Consider the following 22,416-nt stretch of genomic DNA (forward strand, 5'->3'; position numbering starts at 1 on the left):
CGCGACTTCTTCACCCAGCGCTCTCCGTTTCCGCAGTCCTCCTGAACTCCAGAATTGCCGTCGGTTAAGTGCGGAGCCTGAGCCTGCCACCCTCCAGAGGGATTCAGCCTGGGAGGCTGAGCCGGGAGAGCGGCCCGGGTGGGTCGGCGGGCTGGGTCCTGTGCGCCTGAGACCGTGAGCCCCCACCCCTTCCCCCTCCCCTCCTCCCTCCTCCCTCCCCCCCCACAACCACCAGACGCGGGGGGCAACCCGGCCACGCCGCGCCTTTGCTTCTGCCACCCGCGTTGCTGCCGCAGATCCGAACCTGGTTTCTGGACAGGCTGTGTCCCGCCCGGCGGGGAGGTCTGGGGGGGGGGGGGAGAGCGACCCCTATCGACGGGCGTGGGGGGTCTAGGGTGTGAGTGGCAGCCAGATGGTTGCTGGGCCCCGAGAGCCTGGCACCTCAGCCCCAGGTATTACCTCCGGGCACAAACAGATGTGAACATGGCCGGAAAAGCAGCTGGCTCACCCAGGGGATGCCGTGAAGGTGCCCAGACATCCCGAAAGCACAGGTGCCTGGAGCAGCGAGACTCCGGGGTTAGTCCCAGGCCAGCCCTTGGGGTCTCCCTATTTTTAATTTTTATTTGTGTGTGTCCCTTCGCTGTTAAACACCCAGACCTGGCACGATGATCTCTCAAGAGAACTTAACGCTCTGCCTCAAGTCAGATTACCCATATACAGTTGTCAAAACTCATTCACTACATGCAAAATGTGTACTGTAGCCAGGCATGGTGGTGTAAGTCTTTAATCCCAGCGCTTGGAAGGCCCATAACAATTATTTCCATTTTCAGTCCAGCCTGGTGAGATCTTATCTTAAAACAATAACAACAAAACAGTGTGTACTTTATGTACAGCATGCCACAGTAAATGAGTTCTCAGGTCATTGCAATAAACTACCAGGCACCACAAAAACATTTACCTGTCCATCAGTTTCCTCTGTTTCTCTGGGGGACAAATTTGCTAAACAGCTGTAGTCATGAGTGAAGCTGGTCTCCCAGACTTCCTTTTCTTCTCAAATGACATCTGTGGCCTTTTATAAGATTGTTCTGCTCATGCCTGTAATCCTAGCTACTCAGGAGGCTGAGATCTGAAGATCAGAGGTTCAAAGCCAACTTAGGCAGGAAAGTCTGTGAGACTCTTTATTTTTTTGGGGGGGGGTCCAGTCATGGGGCCTGAGCGCTGTCCCTCAGCTCTTCAGCTCACAAGGCCAGCGCTCTACCACTTGAGACACAGCACCACTTCCGGCTATTTTCTTTTTGCTTATGTGGTGCTGAGGAATCGAACCCAGGGCCTCATGCATGCAAGGCAAGCACTCTACCACTGAGCCACCTTCCCATCCCATCCGTGAGACTCTTATCTCCAATAAACCACAAGAAAAACCAGAAATGGCACTGTGGCTCAAGGGGTAGAGTGTTATCCTTAAGCTGAAGAGCTGAGGGACAGCACCCAGGCCCAGAGTTGAAGCCCCAAGACTGACAATAAAAATAAAATAATTACCTTGACACTCAAAAGGACAGGCTAGAATGGAGAAAATGTCTGGGGAAGTGGGGGAAGGGGAGAAGGGGGAGAAGGGCATGAACTCCCACTCTTTGATCAGCATGTTCCTGTCCCAAAACTATTCTCATTGTTCTATCCTCATATCTACCTCCTCACCACAAGGATAACTACCAGATCCATCAGAGCATTGCTCTGAGATATTAATCATGAGCCTAAGGAGAAAGACACAGACCCTCTCTGTTGGACAAGCTGTGAGATGTAAGAGCAGGTAGTGGCCATTTCTTACCATGTCAAGGAATGTGAGTGTAAGCCAATGAAGCAAAGAGACAAGGAGGTATTGCTGGGGTCACTGGTTTCTGTTGCTGATATTCAGCCACAGCCTAGCCTATTCACTAGTTTAGTTATATTAATTAGTAAGCCAACAAATTCCTGTTTATTCAAATGGGTCTAAACGGGATGTTTCAGTTACCTGAAACATCCAAGCATCTCACTTGTCTGCTGATCTCCCTCATCCATCTGTTTTGTTGTAATCCATTTACTTTTTTCCAGTCGTGGGTCTTGAACTCAGGGCCTGAGCATTGTCCCTGAGCTCAGAAGAGCTTAAGGCTAGCACTCAATCACTTTGAGCCATAGGGCTTTTCAGGTGGTTAATTAGAGATAAGAGTCTCTGAGACTTCCCTGATCTGGCTGGCTTTGAACCTAGATCCTCAGATTACAGTCTCCTGAGTAGCTAGGATTACAGGAGGGAACCACCCAGTGCCCTGCTGTAATCCATTCTGTTCCTTCCAGAGTGATTTTTGTCAATTTATATCCTGCTGATGTAAGGATGGATTACACTCCCAGGCCTGTCCCTTTGTAGTGTTTTTTTTTCTTGGAAAAATTATTTTTGATACTTCAAAAGGTAATTGTGGGGAAGGGGGGAGGCTGGGAATGTGGCTCAGTGGTAGAGTGCTTGCCTAGCATGCATAAAGCCCTGGGTTCAATTCCTCAGTACTACATAAACAGAAAAGCCAGACGTGGTAGAGTGCTAGCCTTGAGCAAAAAGAAGCTCAGAGACAATGCCCAGGCCCTGAGTTCAAGTCCTAGGAATGGGGAAAAAAAAGTAATTGTGTGAGCGGGCTTAAGTATTAGAGCACCTGCCTGGCAAATGCAAAGCCAATACCCATTTGGGCCTGGTTTGGTGGTGCTCATCTTTAATCCCCAAACTTGGGAGGTTGAGACAGGAAGATTGCAAGGTTGAAGACATTTTGGGCTACATGATAAGTTTTGTGTTGCAAAGCTAGGGGCTGTCTTTAAAAAAGAATAATTATATATATATATATATATATATATATATATATATATATATATATATATATATATGCACTGGGCGCCGGTAGCTCATGCCTGTAATCCTAGCTACTCAAGAGGCTGAGATCTGAGGATCTCAGTTCAAAGCCAGTCCAGGCATGAAAGTCCATGAGACTCTTATCTTCAACAAAACACTCAGAAAAAACAGAAATGGTGCTGTGGCTCAAGTGGTAAAGCGCTAGCCTTGAGCTGAAGAGCTGAGGGACAATGCCCAGGCCCAGAGTTTAAGCCCCATGACTGACAAAAATAAATAAATAAATAAATATATATATATATGGGCCAGGTGCCAGTGGCTCACACCTGTAATACTAGCTACTCAGGAGGCTGAGATCTGAGGATTGCAGTTCAAAGCCAGCCCCGGCAGGAAAGTCCAGGAGACTCTTATGTGGCACTGTGGCTCAAGAGGTGGAGTGTTCCCCTTGAGCTGAAGAACTGAGGGACAGCACTTAGACCCAGAGTTCAAGCCCCAAGACCGACCAAAAAAAAAAAAAAAAAAAACCAGCCTGGGCAGGAAAGTCTGTGAGACTCTTAGCTCCAATAAACCAATAGAAAACTGGAAATGGTGCTGTGGCTCAAGTGGTCGAATGCTCGACTTGAGCTGAAGAGCTGAGGGGCAGCACCCAGTCCCAGAATTCAAGCCCCATGACTAACAACAACAACAATGTGTGTATATATATATATATATATATATTTTTTTTTTTTTTTTTTTTTTTTGGGTCCGGTCGTGGGGCCTGAACTCTGGGCCTGGGTGCTGTCCCTCAGCTCTTCAGCTCAAGGCTAGCACTCTACCACTTGAGCCACAGCGCCACTTCCGGCTTTTTTCTTTTTGCTTATGTGGTGCTGGGGAATTGAACCCAGGGCCTCAGGCATGCAAGGCAAGCGCTCTACCACTGAGCCACCTTCCCAGCCCCTATATATATATTTTTTTTACATGAAAAGATATATTATCTTCACAGAACAGAAATTTACTTCAAAGCACAAGTAAGATCGTCCAATCTTCATTCAAATTATAGTGACATGTGTTTTGATGGATCAGTGCTTCTGCTTTGCACCCTGTGAAATATTTTGAATATCACCCTGGCATAGAATCTGTTTTTGTCCCTGAAGTAAGAATCACAATTTGTGCATATATATATATATATATATTTACAATTATACAGATATTCATACATATGTCTGTATAATTGTATATATACATACAAATATGCTACATGTATGTATATTAAACAGTGACATGGGAAGAATAGAAGAAGGAGAAGGGGAAGGGGAGGGATGAAAGTATGGAAGAGAGCTTTTCTTAGCTTGTTTATTTTTTGTCAGTCATGGGGCCTGAACTCTGGGCCTGGGCACTGTCCCTCAGCTCTTCAGCTCAAGGCTAGTGCTCTACCACTTGAGCCACAGTGCTTTTTTTTTTTTTTTTTTTCTGGCTTTTTCTGCTTATATGGTGCTGAGGAATCGATCCCAAGGCCTCCTGCATACAAGGCAAGTACTCTATCACTGAGCCACCTTCCCAGCCCAAGCTTTTCTTTTCTATATTGCATGGAAATGAGCTGGGCTGTATGTTTTATCATTGTCTGCCTAATCCCTAATATGATAGTTGGTACATACCTAGTGCACAATGAAAATTTGCGGAATGAATCCCCAACGGTGTCTCCTGGAAAAATTAGACTGGAGGTGAGGCTCTCAGGTTGGGTCCTGACAGGAATGAAAATACCTTGGGCACAGTGGGTCTTGTGGGGAGTGTAAAAAAGAAGAGACTGCTTACAGGGTTATTTCACGTACTGAAACTGCTGAAGGTGGTGAGGTGCCGCGGGCCGTGAACTTGTTTCCTCCCCTAACACTATTTTACACATCTGTCTGGCTCACTTCCGCCAGGGGGCTGGTTCTATGGTCTCACTCCATGCAAGGGTACACATGCCACTCCATGCATGGGAACATATGGGTTAGGAAGCCAGACAGCACAAATTGTTTGGTTTTGGGGTTTTGTTTTTTGGGTTTTTTTCCTTTGGCTAGTCCTAGGTCTTGGAACTCTGGGACTGGTCTCTGTCCTTGAGCTTTTTTTTTTTCCCCGTTCAAGGGTATTGCTCTACCACTTGAGCCATGGCACCAGTTCTGGTTTTTCCTGAGTAGTTTATAGGAGATAAAAAGAAAATCTCATGGACTTTCCTGCCTGAGCTGGCTTCGAACCACATCCTCAGATCTCAGTCTCCTGAGTAGCCAGGATTTCAGGTGTGAGCCACTGACACCTGCTTCCAAAATTTTTACTTTTTTGGCAGTTGTGAGGCTTGAACTCTAGGCCTGGGCACTGTCCCTTAGCTCTTCAGCTTAAGGCGAGTGCTCTACCACTTGAGCCACAGCACCACTTCCAGCTTTTTCTGTGTATGTGATACTGAGGAATCAACCTAGGACTTCATGCATGCTAGGCAAACATTCTACCACTAAGCCACATTCCTAGCTCCCCACCTTCCTCCAAATTCTTCTGTGAGTTGTAGTCACACTGTTTCTGGTGGTATCTGTAGGTTTCCCCTTCTAGTCCATTTTCCTCTTCTTAGTTGGGTCCTTCTGCTTTACTTCGTCTCAGTGCCTTGGGCTTCTCACTTCTCATTATCTCTTACTTGACTATCTAACTCTTAATATTATTTATTTTTTATTTTTTTTAGGTCCAGTCATGGGGCCTGAACTCTGGGCCTGGGCACTGTCCCTCAGCTCTTCAGCTCAAGGCTAGTGCTCTACCATTTGAGCCACAGCGCCACTTCCAGCTTTTTTCTTTTTGCTTATGTGGTGCTGAGGAATCAAACCCAGGGCCTCATGCATGCAAGGCAAGTGCTCTAGCACTGTCCCAGCCCCCGTAACTCTTAATTTTATACCGAGTTTATCTTTTTTTTTTGGCAGGGTCTCATTATATAGCCCAGGCCTGGCAGGAACTCCTTGTAGCCCAAGCTAGTCTTTAACCCAAGATCACTGCTTCAGCCTCCCAAGTCCTGTAATTATAAGTATATATTACTATACCCACCAGTATGGAACTTATTTTCATCCAATACAGAAAAATACAAGAATTGCTAATATTCCTCAGGTACTGTGTGATATTTTAATGTATGTATATAGTGTGTATCTTTTTTTTTCCTGTACTGAGATTTGGCCTCAGGGATATCTATATATCTATATTTATACCTATATTCTGGCTTTTTAGTGGTTAGTTGGATATAAGAGTCTCAGAGAATTTTCTGCCCAGGCTAGCCTTAAACTGCAATCCTCATTAGGTTCATAAAATTTAGTAATATATTTCATCTTCATTATATTTTTATATAGTTTCACTTTTGTAGGAAGGTAGAACTGATTTCAAATTTTCTATAAGAATGGAAGTTTCATGTATATCCTTAAGACTGATATAAGCAGGCTGGGAATATGGCTTAGTGGTAGAGTGCTTGCCTGGCATGCATGAAGTCCTGGGTTCAAGTCCTCACTCAGTACCACATAAACAAGAAAAAAAAAGCTGGAAGTGGTGCTGTGGTTCAAGTGGTAGAGTGCTAGCCTTGAGCAAAAAAGCAGCTTAGGGACAGTGCCCAGGACCTGAGTTCAAGCCTCAGAACTGGCAAAAAAAGCTACCCTTAAAAACAGGATAATCCAGACTTGGTTGCCAGTCCTAGAAATCTTAGTGATACTCTATTTCAAAAATAAAATACTTAGCCAGGTGCTGGTGGCTCATGCCTATAATCCTAGCTACTCAGGAGGCTCAGAGATGAAGATCTCAGTTCAAAGCCAGCCTGGGTAGAAAAGTCCTCGACTCTTTTTTTTTTTTTTTTTTTTGTCGGTCGTGGGGCTTGAACTCTGGGCCTGGGTGCTGTCCCTCAGCTCTTCAGCTCAAGGCGAGCGCTCTACCACTTGAGCTACAGCGCCACTTCCGGTTTTCTAGTGGTTTATTGGAGATAGGAGTCTCACGGTCTTTCCTGCCCGGGCTGGCTTTGAACCGCGATTCTCAGATCTCAGCCTCCTGAGTAGCTAGGATTACAGGCGTGAGCCACTGGCGCCCGGCAAGTCCTCGACTCTTATCTCCAATTAACCACCAGAAAACTGGAAGTGGAAATGTGGCTCAAAGTGGTAGAGCACTAGCTTTGAGTAAAAAGAGCTCAGGGACAGCAGCCAAGCCCTGAGTTGAAGTTGCATGACCAACCAAAAAACAAAACAAAATGAAAACAAAAACCAAAAAACCAAACTGGAGCCTGTGTATTGACAGCTTATGCCTATAATCTTAGCTACTCAGCAGGCAGGGACGGAGAGGATCCAGACTGGGAACCAGCTGGGCAGAATACTCCACAAGACTCCATCTCTAAAATAACTGGCAAAAAGTTGGGCTGGAGGCATGGTAGAGTGTCAGTGATCAAGTGTGAGGTCTCGAAATTAAGGCCCTAAAGTCAAGGCACTGGTACTAGCAAAATAAACTAAATATTGGGCTGACTCAGTAGTAAAGTTTCTGCCTGGAAAGCTGAAAGACCTGAGTTCAGATTCCAAACAAAAGCAAAAAGAATCCCCAGTGACTCATTAAAAAAAATCTTGTTTGTTCGTTTGTCTTTGGGAGGGTAGGTGGGGGCACAGAAATGGAGGGACAAAGGGGGAACAAATTTAGCAGTGGTGCATACTAGGCACTATGTTGAGAATGAACTATAAAACTTGTGGGTGGGGATTGGGAGGGAAAAACTGGGAGAGAGGGAAGGAAGGAGTGACATCCAAAAAGAAATGTGCTCTTTACCCAATTTATGTAACTGTAACTCTTTTGCACATCATCTTTATAATAACAATAAAAAACTAAGTAATAAAAAGAATGTATCTGGGGCTGGGAAGGTGGCTCAGTGGTAGAGCACTTGCCTTGCATGCATGAGGCCCTGGGTTCGATTCCTCAGCACCACACAAGCAAAAAGAAAAAAAGCGAGAAATGGTGATGTGGCTCAAGTGGTAGAGCGCTAGCCTTGAGCTGAAGAGCTGAGGGACAGCGCCCAAGCCCAGAGGTCAGGCCCCACGACCAGACCCCCCCCCCAAAAAAAAGAACGTATCTTTAAGAAGAGCTAGTGTCAGAAGTTAATGGTATAAGAGGGCTTAGCTGATGTGTGGTAATCAAGTGGGAAATTCCAAACTTATTTGTTTAAACATTGCATATATTTCATGTGGGTATCAGCTGGCTTAAAATTATGCCACTTTAATTTTTTTCTTTTCCTTTTTGCCAGTCCTGTGGGTTGAACTCAGGGCCTGGGCACTGTCCCTGAGCTTGTTTTGCTTAAGGGTAAGACTCTACCGCTTGAACCACAGCACCACTTCCAGCTTTTTCTGTTTCTTGTGGTGCTGAGGACTCAAACCCAAGGCTTCATGCATGGTATGCAAGCACTCTAACCACTAAGAAACATGCCCTGAAATTATGCCACTTTTCATAAGATGTACAAGAAAAGCCAGGCGCCAGTGGCTCATGCTTGTAATCCTAGCTACTCAGGAGGATGAAATCTGAGGATCACGGTTCAAAGCCAGCCCGGGCAGAAAGTCCGTGAGACTCCTATCTCCAATAAACCACGCAGAAAACCAGAAGTAGTGCTGTGGCTCAAGTGGTAGAGCACCTGCTTTTGAGTTGAAGGGCTGGGGGGAAGTGCCCAGGCCCAGAGTTCAGGCTCCACGACCGACCAAAAAAAAAACAAAACAAAAAAAACAAGAAAGCAAAATTTTAGAAACTGCTGGAGAGAGACACAGAGACAGAAAGACAGAGAGACAGACAGAGATATCCTGATAACAATTCTTAGTAATATTAGGTCAGGAGGATGGTATTGAGGTTTGCTTCCCACCAGCCTCAAGGTGGTTTTGTCTGAGGTCAGGTGGAGATAAGAGCCTCCCAGACTTTCCTCCCGGGGCTACCTTCCAACTTTTGATCTGGAGAGCTTACACCCCCTGGGCTAAGTCTGGTATCTCAGGAGCCCGAAGATAAGTGGAAGTGAGAGTGAGGAAAGTTCTCAGTTAGTTTCGAGTCCTCCGGAACTTTCTCTCACAGACCCGTTAAGACGGGAAACGTGTAGAGGCCTTCAGAAGGCCAATGTCGGTCACTGTCCCCAACGCCACGGGCTGTGCTTTCTTTTTTTTTTTTTTTTTTGTCGGTCGTGGGGCTTGAACTCTGGGCCTGGGCACTGTCCCTCAGCTCTTCAGCTCAAGGAGAGCGCTCTACCACTTGAGCTACAGCGCCACTTCCGGTTTTCTGGTGGTTTATTGGAGATAGGAGTCTCACGGTCTCTCCTGCCCGGGCTGGCTTTGAACCGCGATCCTCAGATCTCAGCCTCCTGAGTAGCTAGGATTACAGGCGTGAGCCACCAGCGCCCAGCTACGGGCTGTGCTTTCTGGAGCCTTCGAGTTCTCTGATCTGCACGTCCAAAGTTCCACGGGGAGGCTGGGCGCTCGGTGCGCAGGCTCTGGGAGTCCGGGGTCCAGTTCCCAGCCCGGGGTGGAGGTTTCTTCCCTTCCTCCCTCCTTTCTTTCGGCCAGTCAGGGCCGGGGCGCCGTCCCCGAGCTGCCTTTGCTCCAGGCTAGGGCTCCACCACGGAGCCACAGCGCCGCTTCCGGCATTTTGGTAGGTAACTGGCGAAGGAGAGCCTCGGGAAACCTCTCCCGCCCGCGGTGGGCTTCGAACCTCCATCCTCAGCGCTCAGCCTCTCAGCGGAGCGCGGATGACAGGCTTGGCGCCGCCGGCGCCCGGCCCGCCGCGGACTTGTGACGTGGCGTTTCCTCGAAGTGCGCCGGGAACGTGCTGGGGGGGGGAATGGGCCGTCCGGGGCAGCACCGCCAACTTCGGTTCCAGAGTTCTGACAACAGAACCGGATGAGCCACCCAGACCCTCCGCCTCACGCCCTCCCCCCCCTCCACGTTCCTTCCGGTGCGTGTGGGTCAGTACCCCAAACTGTCCCGCCGTGAGGTCACTTGGCCCCCCCGCGTCACGTGCTCCGGCCCACGGGAGCGCCACATCGCCAGCCGCACCCCTCCACCCGCCCCCACCCACCGCCGCCCACGTGACCCGGCCTAGTTTTTTTTTTTCATCCTCTCCCCCCCCCACCTCAAGCCCCGCCCAACGCCTCGGCCAGGAAGCCCCGCCCTACGCCTGGCGCTCCGCCCGCGAACCTCCGCCCGGACTCGCGCGTGGACCTGAGCCTCACGTGTTTCGCGTTGTCCAATCGGCGTCGGCGCCCGGGGCGCGAGGGGGCGGGGGAGGAGGGGGGACGACTAGGTTGCGTTGCACGAAAAGGGGCGGGGCCTGCAACGTCGGACAGAGCGAGGGGACGCAACGGAGGCAGGCCGGAGCCGCTGCCGTCGCCATGACCCGTGAGCACAGAGCCCCTTGCCTTTTGCCCTTTTCTTCCCCGTTCGCCCGGAGGACGACTGCCGAGCCGTCGGCTTTGACCTCCCCGGGGGGGGGCTTCCGCAGCGAGGGTTTTCTCGGGGTGCACTCCTTCGCTGCCCGCTCACTGGGAGCCTTGCCCACCCCTACTTCTGGAGACCCCCCCCCTTGTTAGGCGTAGGCCCTCCTCGACCTTCCCGGCCGGCGGGGGTGGGGGTGGGGGTGGAAGCCCGGCACCTCCTACTCCAGAATCCCGCCCAATCCCCCCCATCCACCCCCGGGACTCTTAGGGTCCATGCACCCCGCACCACCTGTCCGTCCCCCCCCACCTCCCCGAAACTTGAAACACGCCTGTCAGGAGCCGCCTGGGTCGGACCGTCCTTCCTCCGCCCCGCAACTTGACCCGCTCCGTGGCCAACCCACCCTCCCCCGAGCTGGGCCGGGATTGCAGCCTTGGAGTTGGGGAGAGGAGGGTCGCCCATGTGTGTGTGTGTATGTGTGTACACAGGGTTCAGGGCGGCCCCGTTGCCTCACTTTTCTTCCAACCTTCTTTTCTTAGGCGGTAACCAGCGTGAGCTCGCCCGCCAGAAGAATATGAAAAAGCAGAGCGACTCGGTTAAGGGAAAGCGCCGAGATGATGGGCTTTCTGCTGCCGCCCGCAAGCAGAGGTAGCCCCAGGGAGGGGAGGGAGAGGGCTGGGATCGGGACTGGATGGGACGGGGCGGGGGGGAGGGGGTGGGGGGGGAAGATCTGGGTTCACCAAAGGTAACGACTACATAGAGAGTTAACTTCAGGGCTCGAATCCGGATTTGTCGTGAGGGGCCGCGACTGCACTGCTTCCTCTAGGGTTTTATTTCCTCCCCGCTCTCCAAAATTGTTAGGTCACAGCCATAACAGGAAGGGACGGGGGCGGGCGGGTCCCCTGTCCTCGCAGTCTGTGTTCTGATTGCCCCTGGGTGTGATCTGAAGGGCACGGGCAGGGAGCTTTGAGGATCTGGTACAGTTGAGGTGGTGACTGCCCTAGTACTTTTGTCCTTCCTTGCTGTTCATTTCTCCTTCCTTCTCCCAACTTTTGTCACTAGTGTTCTTGGGTGTGGTACTCCACGCAGAATAGTGAGCCTTGGGCCTGTATGGCCAGACTTCTGACCAGTTGGGGCAACAGCCTGACGGAGACTGGTTGCCTTTTGAACCTCAGGGCTATTTCTCTTGTTCTCCTAGGGTGGGAATACTGCAGCCATATGCTGAACTATGTCCCATCCACTTCTATCTCATCCTTTGTGCCCTTCGTCCCCTTGCATCTTGTCCCTTTTGCCCTCTGGTACCTCCCAGTGCCCCATCATCTCTACCCCCAGGGACTCGGAGATCATGCAGCAGAAGCAGAAAAAGGCAAACGAGAAGAAGGAGGAACCCAAGTAGCTTTGTGGCTTCGTGTCCAACCCTCTTGCCCTTCGCCTGTGTGCCTGGAGCCAGTCCCACCATGCTCGTGTTTCCTCCTGTAGCGCTCACAGGTCCCAGCACCGATGGCATTCCCTTTGCCCTGAGTCTGCAGCGGGTCCCTTTTGTGCTTCCTTCCCCTCAGGTAGCCTCTCTCCCCCTGGGCCACACTTGGGGGTGAGGGGGTTACTCCTTCCCAGTGTTTTTTATTCCTGTGGGGCATACCCCAAAGTATTAAAAGTAGCTTTGTAATTCCTTGAGCGCCTGGTTTGACTGGGGTTTGGGGGGATGGGGATGGAGAAATGAATGCCCTTTCCCACCAGAAAGGGAGAGCTTTTTAGACTCCTGAGATTATGGGTATATATATATAGACCTAATAAGTGAGACATCACAGAAAGAAGCTTTATTTTACTATGATGGCCAGAAAAGCACTCCAGTTATGTGGTCGAGGAACCCTTGAAGAACCATCGAGACTTATTTTCTGTGATTTTTGTCCCCCACACCAGTCCAGGATGAAGTCGAGGGCCTAAGAGGGAATGCTCCAGGACCTAAGTTGATACCTCTCTTCCTCATTCTTCCTTAGTTTGTTTGTCGGCTTGAAAGTTGGCCAAAAAGTCCTGCTGTTCGCCAACTTCCTGAGGTTAGTTGCTCTCAGTGTTGTTCACATTCTCTTCTGTCATTCCTCATGGAATGAGGGTGGTTTTTGTCTTCCCACTTCCCTTGACCTCAGAGTCAGGACTAAAACCTAGGATAGCCTCTGTGCTCCTTTCTTCCTGTGGCCTGGTTTGTTCTGTGGTTCTGGGCTTCTTACATCCCTGCGCCCAGGGCTGAACTGCTTATTTATTTGCAAAGGCAAAGCCAATCTTGAGTCCTTGTTGGTCTTTCCCCACCCCCACCAGGAGCCAGGAAAGGGCTGGTGCCATAGTGTCTGCTAGGATCAGCAGTGGTTCCTGAGCTGCTGATTTGAGAGTTAGGCTCTTAAACTGGGATGAAGACATAACGGGTAGCTTCATTTAGTCAGATACTGCCTGTAGCATTAACGTGTCTTTGACCACTTTTTCCCATTTAGATGTAGTATTAAGTGTAAGGGGATATAACTTCCCTTTCTGCTCTTGTGGTGCTGTGCTGGGCAGCTCCCTTAAGCCAAGACTAGGGAGCACAATATTAAGGGAACCCAGCTTGTTAAAACCCCTAGACTGGAGGCTTTTACCCACTAATACTGATGCGATGCCTGAAGATAAGAGGGTGCTGAGGATTCTCAGTAGGAGACCAACAGATTGGTGCTAGTAACAACACCAGGTAGAGGAGTACACAGGCCCAGCATGAGACCACCTTCACCCAGAAGGTGGCCCAGCTTCCTTTGGTGAAGGTCTCCAGTTCTGCTCCTTCATAGCTGTGGAACCAAAGACTTGTTAGAGAACATGCAGGATCTTAGCTTTTAGACTATTCTACCTCCCCACAATCATGACCAACCCTTGGTATGATCTTGAATTTTTGATTCCCCACCCCCCCCAAAGCAAGGTTTTTTAGGAGAGTATCTCGGGCCTACCTTTATCCTACCTGAACCAGTTGGTAAGAGTAACCATTACATAGAGTGAAGCAAGGAAAAAGACGAAGTGGAAGGCAGAGTAGCTGTAGGGAAGATGCTGGGCTTGTACGGGAGTTGCCGGAAGGTGGTCTTGGTCAGCTGGCCTAACTGTTCCACCCTTTTGGCCTGCAGAGAGGAAGAGCTATTGGGAAGCAGGGCTGCAGATCTGAAGCCCTGCTTCCCTCTTCCCCCAGCTACTCTCATGTAAGCTCTTAAGGGCTCAGAGTTTTATCAGTTTCTAGGAGGTTCATTTGACACTCACCATTCTTTGGCTCTGCCGATTCTGGGCAACAGAAACAGAGTGAGGGCTTCTGCAAAACAGGGTAGCCTGATTTAGAATGGCTTCAAAAGAATGTGATGTTAATCTAGGAAACTCCCCTTTGAAAAAATTAGTTTGAGCGAAGAAGTGGAGGCATTATCTGGGTTCAAATTCTTGCTCCAGCATATAACTGGCTATGCAAACTTTGGTAAGATGTTTAATCTTTTGTGCCTCAATTTCTCCATTTGTAAAATGGATGGAGCAAATACCACCTACCTCACAGGGTTGTTGTGAGGATTAAATTAAATGAGATTATGTATGTAAAGTATCTAGCACAGTGCCTAGCCCATTGTGGGTATTCAATAAAAGGTAATAGCAGCTAGAATCTGAGCATTCTGGGTATAGAGGTTGGTAGGCTGTGTGTGTGTGTGTGTGTGTGTCTCTGTTGGGGGAAGGGTTTGGGGGATATTAAGCTTTTGCTCCTCACCTGGAACTCGTAGCTGTAAACCTTGATTATCCACAAGGGCCCAAATACCTCAGCCAGGAATGAAGCCTCGTTGCTGGGAAAGAAGAGTTCTCAAGCTGGTCAACTCAGAGAGGTTGAAACCAGCTAATCCATGTAGATAAATTATAGGAGGTACTTTTCACCAAAGATTAAGTCTGTTAATATGAGGCCCTGAAAGCCTAAAATTCCCCCTTCCCCCGTCTTCTCTTAACAGATCATCTGACAAAGTGCTATTCTTAGAAGTTGTCCCTGTTCATGGAGAGATTTTCTCCTAGTCTTGCTGTTATGTTTAAGTAAACCAGGGCCCTAGACATTCTCCTGATTATCTCTCCCTCTCCTGGGGATTCTCCCTCAGCTTACTCCTCTCCCCTTGACATCTTTACTCACCAAGCAAAAAGCACACAAGCATACATGATGGCAGCACTTAACACAGCTACTGAGGTATCTGGTACTTGGGGTTCCATTTTACTCAGACCAGGAAGGCACAGGGTATGATTCTGTCCCTGAAGGATAACTGGAGAGGGAGGAGAGAGAAGAGAAAGGTGTGAGGAACAGAGTAGAATAAGTTTTAGCCCCAGTATTCCAGTTCTTGTCCCTTACCTCTCTCTGGAGGGCGGCTGGACAGTGCAGAGAACGTTAGATACATGATATAGCAGCTGATGATTGAGGCTTGTAGAAGGCTAGAGCGGGGTTGCTCTAGGATGAACAAATATCATTGCTTTAGTTTATAGGGCAGTGGTAATTTTCTCTCCTCCCTCCCTTGAGGGAAGCAGATTGTACCAGACTACTGAGATTGGGAAGGCTAATGAGGTTTGCTGTAATACTAAATGGAGTTTTTGAAATCTGGAACATAATAGGGCGTATACCCACTGAGGCGGATGCAAGGGGTGATGGAGAGGAAGGACAGGAGGCCACAGAAGCAAATGTTGAGACTAAGCAGCATCTTGTTGAGCAGGCAGCCTGTGGGATGTGTGTAGTGGTGAAACAAGAGCATAGTTCCTATGCCTGCCAAGCTGTAGAATCCTGTGGTAGCCAGCAGCACAGCTAGGAACCAGCTGCAGTCTTGGGCTGCACCTGTCTGCCTAAGGAGGAGAAATGGGAGGTGGTTTAGGGTTCCAACTCTTTGTTTTTATCCACTATGAACTGTTCAACTTCTCTCCAGAAAACTGGTGTGATTACTTATCCCACTGTCTCTGAGAATCAAACATAGTTTTGTGGTTTTTTTTGGTGGGTCTTGGGGCTTGACCTAAGTTATGTCCTGGAGCTTTTGTGTAGAAGGCTAATGTTCTACCACTGGAGCCACAGTTCCACTTTTTTTCAGTTGGTCATGGGTGTGAACCCTGGGCCTGGGCGCTGTCTCTCAGCTCTTGAGTTCAAGGCTAGCAATCTACGGCTTGAGCCACAGCGTCACTTTTGGCTTTTTCTGCTTTTGTGGTTCTGAGGAATTGGACCCAGGGCCTCATGCATGCTACCACTCTACCACTCTCATGCACTCTACCACTAAGCCACCTTCCCAGCCCTCACTGCTCCACTTTCAACTGCTAATTAATTGGTGATAAGAAACTCAGACTTTCCTGTTCAGGGTTGGCGTCAAACCTCAATCCTCAGATCACTTAGCCTCCTGAGTAGCCAAGGTTATAGGCGTGAACCTCACATCACCTGTTTTTTGTCGGTCACCACTAACTGAACTCAGGGCTTTATGATCTGCCTTTTTTTTTTTTTTTTGCCATTCCTGGGGCTTGAACCCTGTTAGGGTCTGGGCAGTGTCCCTGAGCTGCTTTGCTCAAGGTTAGCACTCTTATCACTTGAGCCACTGTACCATTTCTAGCTTTTTCTGTTTATGTGGTACTGAGAAATGGAACCCAGGGCTTCATGCATGCTAGGCAAACACTTTACCACTAAACCACATTCCCAGCTTCTGATCTGCTTCTAGCTACTCCTCCAACCTGGCTTTTTCCTATTTACTTTGAGTATGGAGTATTGTGGACCTTGTTGCTGTAAGCCACGACATTCATTCTCAGTCTCTTGAGTAAGATTACTAATGCCTGGCTTTTTTTTTTAAAACAGTACTGAAGATTGAACTAAGGGGTTTCCACTTGAACTATGCCCTGTCCCATTCCTGAGGTTTTTGGCAGTGCTCAGTGAGAGGCCATAGCTCTCACCAGTGACTCACTGTGCTCTTTGCCCAGTCTTCCTGCATCCATTAATATTTGTCAACCTACCTAGGAAGAGCCTTTAAGGTTATAGTATAAGTCCCTTACCAGTTCTTGTTCCAGGAGTGAGCAAAGGCTGTGATAAGCACCAACTGCAGTAGGATGAATGTGAAGCCTCCACAGATGCCAATGTAATGCCAGGCTGCAAAATAGGCAGCAGTGGGAAAAATTACCTGGGCATATCAGTCACTGTGCCTTTTCTCCCCACATTCCCCCCTCTCCCCCCAGCAGTCTTAGGGATTGAACTCAGGGCCTGGGCCTTGTCCTTGAGCTTTTTTGCTCAATGCTGCTGTTCTACCACTTGAGCCACCGCTCCACTTCTGGCTTTCTGGTACTTTATTGTAGATACAAGTCATGTACTCAGGCTTCCAACCATGATCCTGAGATCTCAACTTCCTGAGTAGCTGGAATTACAGCCACAAGCCACTAATACTTGACTCCACATTTTTTCGGTGAAACTGGGATTTGAATTCCTGACACGCTTGCTAGGCAGGTGCCCTAACTGCCAAGGTACACCTCCAGTCCCATTTTTCTGCTGGTGATTTGAGATAGGGTCTTGCTGTAGCCCAGGTTCATTCCTGGGTGCGATCCACCTGTGTTATGCTTTTCAGTAGCTACAATAACAAATGAGAAGGTGTCAAGAATTTTTCTGCCTGGGCTGGCCTTGACCTTTGAATCCAGTTTTCAGTAGCTAGTATGACAGGAGTGAACCACTCAAACCTTGCTCTTTTTTTTTTTTTTTAAAACATAACCCAGGCTGGCCTTGAACTTTAATGATCCTCCTGCCTCAGCCTCCAGGGTATTGAGATTACAAGTATGTGTCACTACACCTGGCTCTCTGCCCAGTATGTTAGAGAGATTTTTAGCCTACTGCTGGTCAGGGTATGTGAGATGGACAGTACCTGGAAAGAGATGCTCATCTGGGATGCAGAAGGCAACAGCACAGAGGCATAACAGCAACAGCAGCTTGAGGAACCAAAAGCTGGTTTGGTAGGGGAGAAGAAAACTAGATTCAGAAGAAAAAGCAAGAGTGAAGAATGCCCATGGGAAAAGGAGGAAAGCAAAACTAGAAGATGAGGGCAAAGAAGAAAATACTGAGTACGGGAAAGGAGCCAGCTCCTAGTGAGAGGGTCTGGGAATATTCATTTCCAAATTAACTCAAAGACACCTGAATAATATCCGAGCAACACTTTACACGTCATGAAAGGTTTGCCTATAATAACACCATTGTTAGCTCCACTTTGTAGACAGAAGCACTTACAAAAGGGTAAGTATCTGGCTCTCAGTAAGTAGAGCGGAAGCAGGGACTTAAACCTGTTTTCTGTCTTTTGACAGTGCAATTACTTCATCCTGGAACTTCCTTTATTCAGTTTGTGTGTACTTTCTTCCTCTGTCTCCTCCCCACCCAAAAAGTACACACAAACCTGTTATGCAGTTGTGCCCTTAGGCTGGCGGGGGAGTGGAGGTGGACCAGCAGGATAGCTTGCACCAGGTGGAAGGTAGCAGTTCCTGCACATACTCGGTACACAGCCCCAGAGCCACTGAGCACTGGACAGTCAGGGTGGCCAAACAGGTGGGCACAGAATGCTGAGGGCATCTGGATCTGGAGGGGGAGGGTGTGTGAGAAATGGCAGGGCAAATCATTACAAATAGGTATTTACTCACTGCTGGGTCCTCCTTGGTCTCCTACCCCAAATCCAAATCTATTGCTGTTTTATTAGTTTTTCTTCTGCCCACTTTGCAGCCAGCCCCCTCCTACTTCATATCTTTATACCTTGCCCCAGACTTTTTCTACCACTGTCCTTGACAGCAGGAGGCAGCAAACTGTTGAGGCCCCCATATGGATGAGGGTGTAGAACAGACGGCTCCAAGTAGACGTGGTGAGAGAGGGCCGCCAAAGGTGGCAGCAGCTGGTACAAGGAGCAGGCCCACAGCAGGACACCTAGGGATACAGCAAATGCTGGATAACAAGCTGGAAAATTTCAGGGCATACATTGACTCGTATGAGGTTAACCCATGAGGCTGAATTCCGGATATTTCCCTTTCTTTTGCTCAGGAATTTCGAGCTATTTGGGGATTGCCTTCCACTGACCACTAGCAGGGCTTTCAATACAAGGACTGAGGGAGGATTGAGCTATAAGGTTGGGAACAAGGAAGAAGTTTACTCATTGCTGAGACAAAAAAGACAAAAGGATGCTGGGTGCTGGTGGCTCACTGCTGTAATCCTAGCTACTCAGGAGGCTGAGATCTGAAGATTGAAGTTTGAAGCCAGCCCAGGCAGGAAAGTCTGAGGTTTTTTTTCCCTCCAGTCCTGGGCTTGAACTCAGGTCCTGGGCACTGTCCCTGAGCTTCTTTTGTTCAAGGTTAGCACCCCTCCACTTGAACCACAGCACTACTCTGGCCTTTTCTGTTTATGTGGTACTGAGGAATTGAACCCAGGGCTTTATGCATGCTAGGCAAGCACTTTACCACTAAGCCACATTCCCAGCCCCAGTGAGACTCTTACCTCCAATAAACTATTAAGAAAAAGCCAGAAGTGGTGCTGTGGCTCTAGTGGTGGAACTCTTGCCTTGAGCAAAAAAAACTGCTCAAGGACAGCTCCCAGGCTGAAATCAGGACTGGCTAAATAAATAAAAGACAAAGGAACAACAGAGAAAAGGCTGCAGATACTGGCTTCTGCAAGTTTTCCTCAGCTTCAGCCATATAGTTCCCAGCTTTTCAGAAAGGAGCTTTTAAGTTTTCTGCCCAAATACCCTCTCACCTGATAGAAGGGTGTTTTCACTATGACATTGCTGACTCCACTGCGCTGCTGTGCCAGGGCCTGTGGGGTGCCATGGTCTGTGACTGCCTTTGCATCCACCATCTTTGTCTCAGGACGAGGCCTAGGTCCACCAGTTGGAATGTACAGGAGAAAGTATCAGCCTCTGACTTCAGCCCATTAGACTGCTTGCTTTGCTGGAGCTGATCTACCTGTCAAGGCACAATGGGGACACCAGGAGATGAGCACACCAGTCACCAGGAAGTGGGAAATGCACACGCCCCAGTGAAGGTGCTTGCTGCTTCCAGGGGGCTGCGAGTGGGCCCAGCCGGGCTCTCTTCCCGAGATTAGGGAGTTTGCAGATCCGGCCTCAGAGATTAACGTTCTTAATTGGTTTAGGATTAGTCCTACATCCTGGTTGGACAGACTTGGGGAGGTGGGTTGTTCCTAGTGTGGAGGAGAGGGAAGGCTGTGCGCTGAGGTGGTCTGGAGTGGTTCAGGTTCGGTCTGGAAGACCGTTCAGGAAACATGAAGAGCCTGAAGGGGCACCAGGTGCACGGCCCTGCGGGTGGAAGCCTGCGGAGCCCGGGCGCGGGGGTGTGGCCCAGCGCTGGCCCCGCCCCCTCAGGGGCGGAAGTTGGTGGTAACCGGAAGTTGTCGCGGGGGGCGGGCTTTTGTGGCGGCGCGGTGCGAGCGGTATGGCGACCGAGGGGGACGTAGAGCTCGAGTTGGAGACCGAGACCAGCGGCCCAGAGCGGCCCCCCGAGAAGCCCCGGAAACATGACAGCGGTGCGGCGGACCTGGAGCGGGTCACCGACTACGCGGAGGAGAAGGAGATCCAGAGCTCCAACCTGGAGACGGTAAGGCGGGCCGGGGGCGTCCGAGCGGGTGTGGGGCGCCGGGCCGCAGCCTGCGGCGGGGTGGGGGGAAGCCCGCGCTCCCCGGCGCGGAGGGCCGCGCTCGCGCCGAGCCCCCCTGCGCGGAGTGCCACGCGGCCCCGCCGCCCGCTGACACGCGCCGTCGTGAGCGCGCGCAGCACCGCTTGTTTGGTTCCTTTGCCTTCCTCCCTCCCCGGCGTCATGCATCGTTGGGAATTGCGGGGAGTGGAGCCCCAGCCACCAGACCCGTCTTTCCCGTAGGCCATGTCCGTCATCGGAGATAGACGGTCCCGGGAGCAGAAAGCCAAACAGGAGCGGTAAGTTTAAAACACTCAGCCAGCCTCGTCAGCCCGAGTCTCCCTCCCTCCCTCCCCAGCAAAAATAGTCACCATTGTTAAGCCATACCATCTGCAATTCTTGTGCCAACTCTAGGCCTTACAGCTTTCTTTGTGGAAGGAAAGCCTGCATTTTTTTTTTTTCCTTCCTTGTATCTTAGTAATGTTTGTCTAGACTTATTTCCAAGGCCAGGTAGGAGTTAATGGTGTAAAGAACAAGGACTAATGCACATAAATATTTTCAGGGAGAAGGAATTGGCAAAGGTCACAATCAAAAAGGAAGATCTGGAGTTGATAGTGAGTAGTTATGTCTAACTAGCATATGGACGGGAGGTTGTTTTGCTTATTTCGGGTTTCTGAACCAAGTGGGGCCAAGATTTGGGTGGCATGTCACGGCTCTGAGGAAACTGAGGTAACATCGATCCTTTTCTTGCAGATGACAGAGATGGAGATCTCTAGAGCAGCAGCAGAGAGGAGCTTGCGGGAACACATGGGCAATGTGGTAGAAGCTCTCATTGCCCTAACCAACTGAGAGGTGTTTTCTTAGACATTTTCTGGATTAACTTATTGCAATAAACTTTTTTTCTTATCTTGGATCAGCTACTTTATATTTCATTGGAGTATAACTGCAGTTTGTGGTCCTCAATAGCCCTTCAGTCAATCTATGTGAAGTAAAGTATTTTATGTTCAGATATAGATGTTCAGTGCCAGGCTAGTATAAGGCATGTCTAGCTTTAGTATGCAATGTACCTTTGGAGTCAGAAGAGTTACTATACCCAGTGGTAGGTGTCGCCAGAAAAGCTTTTGCATTTAACTTTTTGCTTTGAGACTATGTCTTGCTATTTAGCACAAGCTTGTCTCTGAGTGCTGGAATTCCAGATGTGTACCACTTTTTGCTCAGGTCTCCAGGATAGTTTATGAATAGCAGAGACTAGCCTTTTCAGTCTAAAACCTAATGAATTAGAATTTCAGTACTTGAAATGGGAGTAATAGAGTACCTGGCTAGTAAGTGTAAACCTCAGTACATGAAAAAAATTGAACAGATACCTTTATACAAATACTTAAAAAAAGTTTTATGTATTTAAACTGGGAACATGGGTATAATAGTGTATTTTTTAAATTACAAAATTACAACAAATTATAACATGTAAGAACTGATGAGCTGGTGAATGCAAAAGCTTTTGACTAATACCTGCTTGAATGGAATGGACATTCAAATGCTTCACCTAAATAATTTTAAAGCCCTGTTCTTATTTTAAAATTTTGATGCTAATGCCAAGGCTTGAGTTCAGGGTCTTGCTTTCTTGCTTAGCCTTTTTTTTTTTTTTTTTTTTGGGTCCGGTCATGGGGCCTGAACTCTGGGCCTGGGCACTGTCCCTCAGCTCTTCAGCTCAAGGCTAGCACTCTACCACTTGAGCTACAGCGCCACTTCCTGCTTTTTTTTCTTTTTGCTTATGTGGTGCTGAGGAATTGAACCCAGGGCCTTGAGCATGCAAGATGAGTACTCTACCACTGAGCCACCTTCCCAGCCCTTGCTTAGCCTTTTTGCTCAAAGCTGAGACTTTGAGCCATAGCTTCCATTACCTTTTTTTTTTTTTTTAAATTGGTCGCCCGGTTTGAACTCAGGACCTGGGTGCTGTCCCTAAGCTCTTTTGCTCAAGGCTAGTGCTCTACCACTTTGAGCCACAGCACTCTGGTTTTTGATTGGATCACTGGAGATAACCTTATGGGGATTTTTTTACCTGGGCTGGCTTTGAATCGTGATCCTCAGATCTCAGTCTCCTAAGTAGCTAGTGAGCCGCTAGTGCTCAGCATTTTTTTTGTTGGTCATGGGGCTTGAACTCTGGGCCTGAGTGCTGTCCCTCAGCTCTTCAGCTCAAGGCGAGCTCTCTACCACTTGAGCTACAGTGCCACTTCCAGTTTTCTGGTGGTTTATTGGAGATAAAGAGTTTCATGGACTTTCCTGCCCCGGCTGGCTTTGAATCTCCATCTTCAGATATCAACCTCCTGAATAGGATTACAGGCGTGAGCCACCAGCACCTGGCTTCAGCATTGTTTTAAAAAAATGCTGTTCATGGGGCTTGAAGTCCAGACCTGGGTACTGCCCCTGAACTTTATTACTCAAAGCTAGTGCTCTTTTTTTTTTTTTTTTCTTTTTTTTTGTCGGTTGTGGGGCTTGAACTCTGGGCCTGGGCGTTGTCCC

At 48.9% G+C, this 22,416-nt stretch overlaps 3 protein-coding genes across 6 annotated transcripts; 2 read left to right on the top strand and 1 right to left on the bottom strand.

The window, feature by feature from the left end:
* Positions 1-10,126: 10,126 nt before the first annotated feature.
* Positions 10,127-11,932, top strand: Serf2 (small EDRK-rich factor 2). 2 transcript variants are annotated; one of them, XM_070005980.1, is made up of 3 exons: positions 10,127-10,227; positions 10,803-10,911; positions 11,573-11,932. In XM_070005980.1, exons 1-3 carry the CDS (start codon positions 10,221-10,223, stop codon positions 11,856-11,858), a joined length of 402 nt encoding a protein of 133 aa, XP_069862081.1. In that variant the 5' UTR covers positions 10,127-10,220; the 3' UTR covers positions 11,859-11,932. The 2 variants fall into 2 exon arrangements, with proteins under 2 accessions (XP_069862081.1, XP_069862080.1); XM_070005979.1 differs by having other exon boundaries at positions 11,596-11,932.
* A 140-nt stretch (positions 11,933-12,072) lies between these two features.
* On the bottom strand, positions 12,073-19,587 carry Serinc4 (serine incorporator 4). Of its 2 annotated transcripts, none has more exons than XM_070005976.1 (12): positions 19,004-19,583; positions 18,017-18,184; positions 17,667-17,845; positions 17,145-17,224; positions 16,291-16,384; positions 14,900-15,111; positions 14,630-14,725; positions 14,417-14,543; positions 14,012-14,084; positions 13,528-13,576; positions 13,238-13,391; positions 12,073-13,070 (listed from the first exon to the last, which is right to left on the bottom strand). In XM_070005976.1, the coding sequence occupies exons 1-12, from the start codon at positions 19,103-19,105 to the stop codon at positions 12,884-12,886; spliced, it is 1,521 nt and encodes a 506-aa protein (XP_069862077.1). In that variant the 5' UTR covers positions 19,106-19,583; the 3' UTR covers positions 12,073-12,883. The 2 variants fall into 2 exon arrangements, with proteins under 2 accessions (XP_069862077.1, XP_069862078.1); XM_070005977.1 differs by having other exon boundaries at positions 12,983-13,070; positions 13,227-13,391; positions 19,004-19,587.
* A 75-nt stretch (positions 19,588-19,662) lies between these two features.
* Hypk (huntingtin interacting protein K) lies at positions 19,663-20,809 on the top strand. Of its 2 annotated transcripts, XM_070005981.1 has the most exons (4): positions 19,663-19,860; positions 20,140-20,195; positions 20,459-20,510; positions 20,650-20,809. In XM_070005981.1, exons 1-4 carry the CDS (start codon positions 19,699-19,701, stop codon positions 20,743-20,745), a joined length of 366 nt encoding a protein of 121 aa, XP_069862082.1. In that variant the 5' UTR covers positions 19,663-19,698; the 3' UTR covers positions 20,746-20,809. The 2 variants fall into 2 exon arrangements, with proteins under 2 accessions (XP_069862082.1, XP_069862083.1); XM_070005982.1 differs by lacking the exons at positions 20,140-20,195; positions 20,650-20,809 and having other exon boundaries at positions 20,459-20,518.
* Positions 20,810-22,416: the final 1,607 nt, after the last annotated feature.

Source organism: Dipodomys merriami, unplaced genomic scaffold (genome assembly GCF_024711535.1).
Source record: "Dipodomys merriami isolate MVZ:Mamm:240054 unplaced genomic scaffold, mDipMer1.0.p SCAF_69, whole genome shotgun sequence".
NCBI lineage: Eukaryota > Metazoa > Chordata > Mammalia > Rodentia > Heteromyidae > Dipodomys > Dipodomys merriami.

Excerpts from the sequence above, each read along its gene's own strand:
- Serf2 (XM_070005980.1), top strand. Across the intron at positions 10,912-11,572 it reads GCTGCCGCCCGCAAGCAGAG|TGCCCCATCATCTCTACCCC; the intron begins GTAGCCCCAGGG and ends GGTACCTCCCAG.
- Serinc4 (XM_070005976.1), bottom strand. The coding sequence starts at position 19,105 with ATGGTGGATGCAAAGGCAGTCACAGACCATGGCACCCCACAGGCCCTG. Across the intron at positions 17,846-18,016 it reads TAGAAAAAGTCTGGGGCAAG|ATCCAGATGCCCTCAGCATT; the intron begins GTATAAAGATAT and ends CTCCCCCTCCAG. Across the intron at positions 14,544-14,629 it reads CAGCCGCCCTCCAGAGAGAG|TTATCCTTCAGGGACAGAAT; the intron begins GTAAGGGACAAG and ends CTCCCTCTCCAG.
- Hypk (XM_070005981.1), top strand. The coding sequence starts at position 19,699 with ATGGCGACCGAGGGGGACGTAGAGCTCGAGTTGGAGACCGAGACCAGC. Across the intron at positions 20,196-20,458 it reads CAGAAAGCCAAACAGGAGCG|GGAGAAGGAATTGGCAAAGG; the intron begins GTAAGTTTAAAA and ends AAATATTTTCAG. Across the intron at positions 20,511-20,649 it reads AGGAAGATCTGGAGTTGATA|ATGACAGAGATGGAGATCTC; the intron begins GTGAGTAGTTAT and ends CTTTTCTTGCAG.